Source organism: Ixodes scapularis, unplaced genomic scaffold (assembly GCF_016920785.2).
Source record: "Ixodes scapularis isolate PalLabHiFi unplaced genomic scaffold, ASM1692078v2 PGA_scaffold5__190_contigs__length_132052651, whole genome shotgun sequence".
NCBI lineage: Eukaryota > Metazoa > Arthropoda > Arachnida > Ixodida > Ixodidae > Ixodes > Ixodes scapularis.
In genome coordinates this window covers 130925914-130937019 of record NW_024609880.1, presented here as the reverse complement: position 1 = coordinate 130937019, position 11106 = coordinate 130925914, and the positions used below count along the sequence as shown (strand labels likewise).

Sequence of the window (11106 nt, the reverse complement as noted above, 5' to 3'; positions counted from 1 at the left end):
AGCGATTGTAGTTTTTCGCAGTTTGTCTCAAAGAATGAAATGACTGCCATCAATATTATTAGTGTCTTTGAAAGTGCTCATCTGGGCCACTAAGCTAAGCGGTATACAATTTGGTACCTTCTAAAACCATTTCGAAGTAACATTTAAAAAATCGTGTTCGCGGTAACGTTGTCGCGTTTCGTAGTCCCACATTTTGGGGACCATCTTGACAGAAACATTTCAAGTGGTTCAAGTAGAAATATCTTTCGTTGGAGCTTGTCTGAAAGTGATGTATATTTTAAGAATACGTTGACAATAAAAACTAGTTCACAACATAACTAAATAGCTCGCCGGCGCCTTTGCTTTATTTGCATTAACAAAATTTCGGCACCTATTTTTAAGGAGAAAATGTGAGCAAACCAGGGTTAGAACGATGGAGACTTTTCGCGGAGAGGGTGAGATGTGCGGGGCTTTATACCAATGGGTTTAAACGGGACGGGCGCAAACGTAAAGGTGTTCCGGGAACGGATTGAAAAGGGACAGGTTCTAATGGGAAGGGCGATTCGGGAATTCTCCAGTATGAGCCTCAGCCGGTACACGAAAGCAGTCTTCCGGAGCTTTTCGGAGCGCTTGTCACGGTGACCCCTCTGTGTGTGCCACCGAGTGGATTTTCTGCTAGTCGCCCCATTTTTGTGCAACTGCTGTTCTTGCGAAAATGGGTGTGTGGTGCAAAGCGCTATTCCTCCGATCCTATGAACACCAGGCATCGGACGGCCTCCCATCCCATTCACCTTTTTATACGCCCCTATCTATGACATCACGTAGTCAGTAAACATGTGAGTAGTGTTCCAAAACGAGTATTTTTTTTTCTGAAAAGAACCGCCGTGTTTAAATAAATTAGTAAGCTAAAAAAAACTTCCAAATGGGGGCGCAGCGGCGCAACCCTTTTGATGGCTCCCTGGGTACCCTGGGCCTCTGCCCTGGGCGACCTCCCGGAACGCGTACTCCCGGTCCTGGTATAAAGTCCAGGATATCGAAAAAATAAGACGTTCTTTTTTTCTTTGGGGCTAATTTGAAGGAGGAACTATTTTCTGCGGTTGCGGTCGTCACGAACGTTTACAATTAGGGTCGATACGTCCTTATCAGTGTTCCAATTTCTTTCTTCTTTTTTACTAACTGTCGCTAAGCCCAGTTTCCACGCTTAATCACGTTCGGAATGTGTCGTTAGCCTACTGTTGTCCTTATTGATTTGTGTTCCCTACACTGCGGCTTCGACTTATCAGGAATATATCTATCCTTTTTGTCACCCATAAGAGCGTTTCCTCTATTACTATTAATTACACTAAACTCGGTCCTAAAATTTCTCCACCAGATAACCCGTTATTCGCGACTCACCACCAAATAAACATGGCGGCTGAGTCCAGGTCGCGTCGGCTCGGCCGGGCCGCCTGAATAGGTGGTGCGTTCAATTTAACAGATTTTATTTTGTTTAATGCCCAATTTTATAGGTATTTGAACTGAGACGGTTAAGTGTAGCCGGTGCACATAAACTTGCAGAGCATAGTTTTGTTTTCCAATTGTGTTTTTTGTTCTTGTCATGTCAAACTTTCGTTTCGGAGATTTCGTTCGAAACCGAAACTATGGGCTCTGGAGAGACGGTAATATACTAATCAGTTTTGATCATCTAAGGCAAGCGGCAATGAATGCAGAATTCTCCCACCGACAGTAATTTTCAGGCAACTCGCATGCCTCGACCATGCGACTTATCTGTCCGCTAAATCGAGCTTTTGTGCATATCCGCGTTTAAGAAACAGCTTCAGTCGTATGCTCGGTCAACAACACAGGCTGCAGGAAAATTGCGAAAATTAAGCAAGCGCTTCTTGAGCCAAGGAGCATGTTACCCCGCCGGCACCCCACTAAGCTGCTGATACTCGTATTTCAATTCAGGTTTTAGTAGCAATCGAGAAGTCATTTTGACGAGCGGGTTATGTATTATATTACGTACTATGGGGGGGGGGGGGGGGTCTCACTAAAGCAATATTAGTATATTCTTCGGTTTGAAATATGAGCTTAGTTGACTAGCTATTAGGTGAACTGCTGAATAAAAAATATATTTGACAGACAGAGAGATACTAAGTTAAACTTAACCAAATTGTTCTAGCCGGTAGCACGGAGACGAATGCGGACAAACTGAAGAGAGTCTTCATTGGAGATTCACGCAGAACCTCTCTGCATTGAACTTGACTTCGAACCCTGAACAGAAAAAATGAGTATTTTTGTGGTCGGTCAACCTGAGCAATGTAGACGTATATTGCTGCTGGCTTAATTCGACGGGTGTATAATATAAATATTGGAGGCGCGATAGGTCAAAATGCCGTGACAGCATCTAACGTTGCGAGACGTGTCCCCCCACCTTTTGAAAACAGATAATTCCCCTCATTCATCATTTGCAGCGAGCAGGTTTTCCTGAATCAAGTAATTGCGAAATCAGCCAAACTCCTTCAGAGTGGTCCAGAGGATTTTTTGGCGAAAAGCAGCCAAGATGAATAGCCAACGCACCGACCGGCGTGGGTGGCTCAAACTTGAAGCTAATCGAACACAATCAAACTCAAGAAAAGCAGCTATCGAACCTTCCCATTCACTTGACTGCAGCATTGGTGTTCCCTCCAGTGAAATGCCTCGTCTGTCGTCCTCCCACTGTTCTACATCCTGATAAAGAAACCCCTTATCGGTTACCAAGTAGTCGTCATTTTGAATGTGATTCGAGACAGACAAGAAATCAAAACGTTTTTTCCGCGATTCCTCCCCATCCAAGAAATCGAAAACACGTGATGGAAGGAAACAATCTACTGAAGTTTCGCCACACTAATGAAATTCCCGGACCTTCGTTAAATGACATTGTTCACCACCGCGCCGACAACACGTGCCCGCGAAAGCCACCAGAGGCGCGGAGGGGCGTGGAGCGACCTGGACCGGCTGGTTCCCGGTTTTCCCGCTTGGTGGCGTCCGTTTTGCTGGAGTCGCGAATATTGTCCTTGTAAGTAATTTTTTATCAATTTATTCGTGTGCGGAGCGCTTCGTGACACACCTTTAATATGCCTGCTTTAAGTGCGCTTGAAACTGGATTTTAAGGGCTTTCAGAACAAACTCATGAAATAATCGAGAAATCGGCTCGCAATCTCCACTCTGCGCGTGCCCAACAGCGTGCACTGGTTCGCCGAGTTTCTAAAAGAGTTAAATCGGAGAACCTTTTGGCAGCATTCCCAAGAAGGGGTATACTGTACTTTAATGCATTATACCCCATTTTCTTGGGAGTACCTATAAATACTTCCAATGAGTGTATCCCTTCAAATGGAGAAAAAAAATTTCGACACGTGGTTACTTCTTTGTTCAAACCAGCGTTTTATTCAACCAAAGTTTATTGCTGGGCCCTCATGGTCGTGCAAAAAATTACTAAATAATTTGCGAAAAAAAAAAGAGAAAATAAAAAGAGCACAGTCAATAAAACCAGTTTTCAAAATAATAAACATAAGCAACAAATCTTACAAACTAATAACACACAAAGAAATGACTTTCTTAACATTGCTGCTATTGAAAGACCTTAGTTATTTTATAAGTTCGTATATTTATGGTCATGACTAGGCCGACTTGTAAGGTACAGTGCTAATCATACTTGTCTATAACGCGCGGGCGTGCAGCTTTCTCCGGGGAGCCCTGGGCTGGTGGCATTCGCGGAAACTAAGCTAGTCACGTGGCGCAACATGGAACGGGCCGCTCGAGGGGTGTTCTGCCCACTCTATCAGCTGGCGGCGAACGCGGAAGGCTGCTCGCACGCTTTTACAAACATCATTGCTCGAACAATAAACAGACTAAAGCATGATGGCGTATCAACGATGTCGTCATCAAAAAACAAAAATATATCATAAAGCACTTTATTTTTATCGCTTATCAAGCTGATACAGTGGGCAGGACACCCCTCGAGCGGGCCGTTCCATGTTGCGCCACGTGACTAGCTTAGTTTCCGCGAATGCCACCAGCCCAGCGCTCCCCGGAGAAAGCCGCTCGCTTGCGCGTTATAAACAAGTGTGATGAGCACTGTACATAAGTGACCTTACAGACAACACAGAAACTTCAGGTGCATCACGTGATTAATGACTCTAAATGAATAAAAAAAGATAAGGCTTCAAATATTTTCTTTTTTTCGTGTACAAAAAAGTGAAAGCCGTTTACAACTCCCTGTAACAACGAATTAGAGCGCAGCTCTTGAGGAGGAGGAGGGAAGGGTACTGGGGGGTGAAGTGACCTGGGGGGTCACGTGACCTTGGGGAGTCACGTGACCATGCCGATGATGTCATCAGTGACGTCACTGATGACGTCATCAGTGACGATGCGGACTCCGATGACGTCATCAGCGATGATGACGATGATGATGCGGATGTCGGTGACGTCACTCATGACGTCATCTGGGATGATGACGATGCGGATGCCCCCCGAAGTCACGTGAAACCCCCAGGTCACGTGACCCCCGCCGAGGTCACGTGACCTCCCCGATGACGTCATCGTCACTGATGACGTCACCGGCATCCGCATCGTCATCATCACTGATGACGTCATGTGACGTCACTGATGACCTCACCGGCATTCGCATCGTCATCGTCATCATCACTGATGACGTCATCTGTGATGATGACGATGACGATGCGGATGCCCCCCGAAGTCACGTGACACCCCCAGGTCACGTGACCCCCGCCGAGGTCACGTGACCACCCCGATGACGTCATCGTCACTGATGACGTCACCGGCATCCGCATCGTCATCATCACTGATGACGTCATCAGTGACGTCACTGATGACCTCACCGGCATCCGCATCGTCATCATCACTGAGGACGTCATCAGTGACGTCACCGGCATCCGCATCGTCATCATCACTGATGACGTCATCAGTGACGTCACCGGCATCCGCATCGTCATCGTCATCATCACTGATGACGTCATCAGTGATGATGACGATGCGGATGCCGGTGACGTCATCGGGGAGGTCACGTGACCTCGGCGGGGGTCACGTGACTTCGGGGGGGGGTCACGTTTCTTCAGGGGGGTCACGTGATTTTGGATGTCACGTGACCTTGGGGTGACCTTGGGGGTCACGTGACCTTGGGGGCCACGTGACCTTGGGATGACCTTGGTTACGCCGACGCCGCTCAAGCCGGGAACGGGCCCCTAAGAGCTGCGCTCTAAAAGTGAAAGCCGTTTACAACTCCCTGTAATGCCGAATTGGAGGGCAGCTCTTGAGGAGGAGGAGGGAAGGGTACTGAGGGCCGCGTGTTCTCGAAGGGGGGGTCACGTGACCCCCCCCCCCCGAGGTCACGTGACCTCGGGGTGGGGAAATTTCCCCGCTAGACTTAGCGGGGAAATTTTTCCCGCTAGCTTTAGCGGGGAAATTTTTCCGCTAGATTTAACGGGGAAATTTTTTCCGCTAGATTTAGCGGGGAACTTTTTCCGCTAGATTTAGCGGGGAAATTTTTTCCGCTAGATTTAGCGGGGAAATTTTTCCGCTAGATTTAGCGGGGAAATTTTTCCGCTAGATTTAGCGGGGAAATTGTTCCGCTAGATTTAGCGGGGAAATTTTTCCGCTAGATTTAGCGGGGAAAATTTTCCGTTAAATTTAGCGGTGAAACTTTTCCGCTAGATTTAGCGGGGAAGTTTTCCCGCCAGATTTAGCGGGGAAATTTACCCATAATGCACCGCGCGGTTACGCCAACGGCGGCGGCGACGCCGCTCAAGCCGGAAACGGGCCCCTAAGAGCTGCGCTCTAAAAAGACCTCTGGTCGCTTCGTCTAAGGGAAATTCACATTTTTTATCTGTGTTTGCGCAATAAATAACAGGCTGAAACATTTTGAACTGTGCAAAACACACACTGCTTGCAAGTAGAACCGCTGCAGGTCTATCGCCAAGCCAAATGAACACACGTCGGTGCTAGAGTATTTCGTTTAAATCCCTTCCACAACTATGATGCACGTTGCTGTTTCGATAACTTGCGATGTATCTTCCGATGAGCGTGTAAATTGCTATGAGCCGCGAACGCTCTACCGCAGGTCTCACACTTGAACGGCTTCTCTCCGGTGTGAGTCCTCTCATGATTCGCCAAGCGAGTTTTCTGAGTGAACGCCCTGCTGCACCTGTACGGCTTCTCTCCGGTGTGAGCCCTCACATGCATCGTCAAATCGCATTTCTGAGTAAACGCCCAGCTGCACGTGTTGCACTTGAACGGCTTCTCTCCGGTGTGAGTCCTTTCATGATTCGTCAAATGGGTTTTCTGAGTGAACGCCCTGCTGCACGTGTTGCACCTGTACGGTTCTCTCCGGTGTGAGTCCTCACATGCATCGTCAAATCGCATTTCTGAGTAAACGCCCTGCTACACGTGTTGCACTTGAACGGCTTCTCTCCCGTGTGAGTCCTCTCATGACTCGCCCAATGGGTTTTCTGAGTGAACGCTCTGCAGCACGTGTTGCACTTGAACGGCTTCTCTCTGGTGTGAATCTTCTCATGAACCGCCAAGTTGTGTTTCTGACTAAACGCCCTGCTACACGTGTTGCACTTGAACGGCTTCTCTCCCGTGTGAGTCCTCTCATGACTCGCCAAATTGATTTTCTGAGTGAACGCCCTGCAGCACGTGTTGCACTTGAACGGCTTCTCTCCGGTGTGAATCTTCTCATGAACCGCCAAGTTGTTTTTCTGAGCAAAGGCCCTGCTGCACGTGTTGCACTTGAACGGCTTCTCTCCGGTGTGAGTTCTAACGTGAGCCTTCAAGTAAGACTTATCCGGGAACGTTTTCTCGCAAACATCGCAACTGAAGGGCCTCTCTCCAGTGTGAGTCCTCTCGTGGATGGCGATACCCGCTGCAGAAAGACATGAGTGAGGACAGAAGCGGCACCGGTGCTTGTCCGGGTTTCGGTGCGTTTGCTGCTTTTGTGGGTTGGTTGGGGGAGAGGTGTCACCCCTGCGGCTGTCCTGGTCGAAGGTATCCACTTTGTCGCCAGAGTATGCTTCGATCAGGTCTGTTGGGATGACAGGACAAAGCAAGAAATGTCGGCGCTGTTTTTGTTGTTCTGAACATGGGAATTTTGAGTACCTAGATGAACATGGTCCAGAATACCTACATCATGCCGGTGCAGCGAAGAGTAGGTATTCATTCATTTGAGATGTTAAAAAGGTTCATTCGTAATGCTTGTAAAGGTCTATAGGCAATCGTTTAAGATTCCACTCTGGCAGCCCCATGCTGCGGCAGCTGTGGTGGCTTGCGCGTTCTCCTAACCAAGTGCGGAAGGAAAGTCAAGCCGCCGCGGCTGCTGCTGCACAGTGTTGGCGGTAACGTGTTACAAGTAACGTCGTTACCGGTAGCGCCTTTTTTCTTTCTGTAACGTAGTAACGTATTCATTAGTTTTCTAAATCTACAAATTTTCTAAATTTTTCCAATCTTTTCCCCACGAAAAAATTTCCGCTTTAGAAAAACCCCAACCAGCGCCTGTCATGTTAAAGTCGAAACACGCTGTCGCCAAAAGAAAACAAAAGCGCTGTTACCGTCAATTTATAAAAAAAAAGTAACGCAAAAGTAACGTGCGTTACGTTCTGTCGGCGACATTATCGCGTTCCTTTATTTCGCAAGTAACGTAGTTCTTTACTCTTTTACGGTAACGACTACAACACTGCGGCTGCTTACCGCTGCCAGTACGAAGCGCCGGGTGATAGCGTGTCGACATTCATAATGATCGCGACTGTGTTTTAAGTGACGCTGGAAGGGTCATTCACACACAGATTATTAGGTTACACAAAATAGCATTCAATAAGCTCGTGGAACAGGGATGGGCAAAATACATGCAAATATGTATCGAAATACAAATACAAAATACTTCGTCAAAAATTTATTTAATTACAATTCTAATTACATTTCCAAAAAAGCATCTAACTACAAGATACAAATACAGTCAAACGTATTTGGTCTCCTCCAAATACTTTTTCAAATACATTCCTCAAAATTTGCGTCAGCGACTTCAGGGCACCGCAACGGGTTTCTGGTTATCTCATTTTAATTTTGCATCGCACACTCGGGAGTTAGTGTGCGAGGCTCTAGTAACGTAATTGAAATATAATCACAAAAAATGTAATCAGCTTGGACGTAATAGGTTAAAAAAGTACAGAGCTTCAAGCAGAATTTTTTGTCGATTACATTTTGGTATAGACCAACAAAGAACAGAGACGACCAAGATGCGCAGCACTAGCTAGAGAATTTTTTATTGCTGCAACTCGCACCAGTTACGACAATCTGGACGACCCGCGCATTTAGAATGTTCCAGGCAAAAATATGGATGGAAATCAGGCTGGAAAGCATCACACGTTGTCACGGGCACTTGTTTAGCCAGTCTGCCTGTGAACGTCGATTTCGTCACTATTCTGGACTAGCACCGTAATCACAAAGTCACTAAACGCTTGTGCTTGATTGAGAGACACTGCATTTGGCGCAGAACGTAGTTTTCTTCCTGCTCTGGACAATGACAATAAATTTGAGGGATGTATTTTCGCCCACAAAATTGTATTTAATTACAATTGTATTTGAAATACCCACGTTTTAATATTTAAATACACACTTCAAATACATTACCCAATTTGTAATTAAATACAAATGCAAAATACACAAAGTATTCAAAATACGTGTTTCAAATACTTGTATTTGAAATACTGCCCATCCCTGTCTTGGAATAATCGTGTGCATCTTAGAAACTTGAAAAATCGCTAAGGTACACAGTAATTATTTTACGAGTGATTTTAAACAGCAAAAAACGCGGTTCTATATCGACAATGATGTGGACATTTGCCAGCCTATAGCTAAACTTCTAAAGCAGGGGTGGCCAGGCTGACCCGGCCTAAGACCAGCAAACGAAAACCCCCAAACTTCCAAGAGCCGCAGGGGGGGGGGGCAGGCAAACTTTTGTTCAGTGCAGTAAACGAAACTCGAGCAACTTTCTTTCAATCAATCCGAGTAAAAAGCAGTCCGACTGTACGTAAGGCAGCAGTAGCACAAGGCTACCAAACTGCAACCTGTCTTTCGATTTAAAACGCGGTCCATTTCACTTTTTATGGGGGGGGGGGGGGGGGGGGCCGGTGAAGCCGCGAGCCGCACTTTAACACGCGAAGAGCCGCAGCTTGGCCACCCCTGTTCTAAAGCTTCGATCATTTGGAACAGCCAAACATATTTTGGGCTATTTCATGCGTCGAAAATTATTTATAGCATTTGTGAAAGCTACTAGATCAACCGGAACTGAAGGAAAAAATACAAGTTTGTAATATAAATAAACAACTCGGCATGGTACATTTCTCTGATATCAAATACTATGTATGCGGTATATTTTTTCGGTTTGGTGCAGACCGCTAATTAAAACTTAATGAAGTTTCCACGTGGAGAAAACTTTGTCTACCACATCAGACTCCTTACGTTTTCCACCTTCTAAAAAACCGAGCCTACAAAAAGGTTTTCTATCCGTGTGGGACCGTTCATGAATCTGTGAGGGTGTGCTAAGAGGGTACGAGGCTGTATGACTGTTTTCCCGTGTGCTTCTTCTCATACCTGGTGTTGTTAGTTCCGTGGGCACCATAAGATTGGCGGCAGAAGTCGCACCGCCGTCCGTCCTCCCCTCCTGGTCCATCTTCAATGGTTGCCTCTGCAATTCGGCTCCTTGGAAGGAGAGCTCCGCCCCCTTGTCCTCGTAGTCCGTTCTCTGCCATTCGGAGTCGGATGCTGCGTGGGCAAGTTCTGTTAGGACTGAAGATCAAATTTTGTTTTGTTCATTTTTTTATACTATACCAATACAGAAGCTCAATCACAACGAAACTTAAGGAACAAGCAAACAAAAACACATCATGCTGATGAAGTAGAGAAATTCAGGGGTTTACATTGATATTGCAGTGTAATTCAAAACGTAAAATAATAATATCACGATCAAACACCCGCACCATTACTTGATACTGAATACACCGAAAACGTCGACTGTAAAAATGCACGTGAATCAAACATAAAAGTGATCCTTCTCTATTAATACGTGCTTCGAAGGTTTTACTTCACCTTTAAACATACGGTAAAAGATTACTTCGATACAGATCTACATAAATCATGAAAGACACAACTGGGTACGATCAAAGAGCGTGGTTTAGTTACATCGCTCCTGCTCTGTAGTGCTGAAAAAAGGCAGGCATGCCACAAAACCAACAACTGCACGGTATATCGCCGCCACAGGTTTTGAGAATTACACGTGAACAAAATGGACATGGTGTGTCGGCGAACGAAGGTAGGGACGGGAATGGAAATGTTGCATGTAGTTGGCTGAGCTGTGGCCATCTCCTATTTGATCTGACTAGTAGGTCCCATTTATCTGGGAAAAACGTAGCCCAAGGTTCTGGCACTGCCATAGGTTGGCACTCTTTCCCAGGCAGCGAAGGATCGCTCACGCTTGCTTTAAGAGGATTTCCGGATAGTTCGGCCTGCAAAGTTTAGAAGGATGAGGGTTAATAAACAGTCGCCAACACAAAGTTACTTTACCTGCAATCAAATAGCATCACATTGGATGAGTGCAACTAAAACTGAAGGATACCAGTGCCTGGAATTGGTCCAGTTGGCTATTCATTACTTGATTAAACTGCGGAGTAAATGATTATGAATTACGACGCAGAGGCGAGAAAAAAGAAGGCAACAATCGGGAAAATGCGCATTTGCAGTTCAGTTTAATCAAGTAAAAAACTGAAGGCCACTTTCGAGATTAAACAGGGCATGGATAATAACACCATTTGTCAGTAGGAGGGTTTCTGCGAGAAATTTTAATCTGAAGGACGCGAAAAAAATAAGTCCTATGCGACTACACCATTTCCAAGTGTGAATGTTTTGGCCAAATGACACTGACCCTTTCTATTTCCACGAGAGATGTTTCATTATATATGCAGCGTAAAACCGCTAGCGAGGAGGAAAATGTTTGCCGGTTCCGTCTGTGCCGCATACACGCGACTAATGCCACCATTTATAAAATTATATGCAGTGTAGATCAATCATTCAGGCTCGCATTTTGTCAACAACTAACGT

The 11106-nt window shown here is 45.9% G+C and overlaps 1 protein-coding gene across 1 annotated transcript; it reads right to left on the bottom strand.

Moving 5' to 3' along the window:
- Window positions 1-5728: 5728 nt before the first annotated feature.
- On the bottom strand, window positions 5729-9816 carry LOC120844097 (gastrula zinc finger protein XlCGF7.1-like). The gene is made up of 2 exons (XM_040215722.2): window positions 9604-9816; window positions 5729-7039 (listed from the first exon to the last, which is right to left on the bottom strand). Exons 1-2 carry the CDS (start codon window positions 9680-9682, stop codon window positions 6285-6287), a joined length of 834 nt encoding a protein of 277 aa, XP_040071656.1. The 5' UTR covers window positions 9683-9816; the 3' UTR covers window positions 5729-6284.
- Between the last annotated feature and the right edge of the window lie 1290 nt (window positions 9817-11106).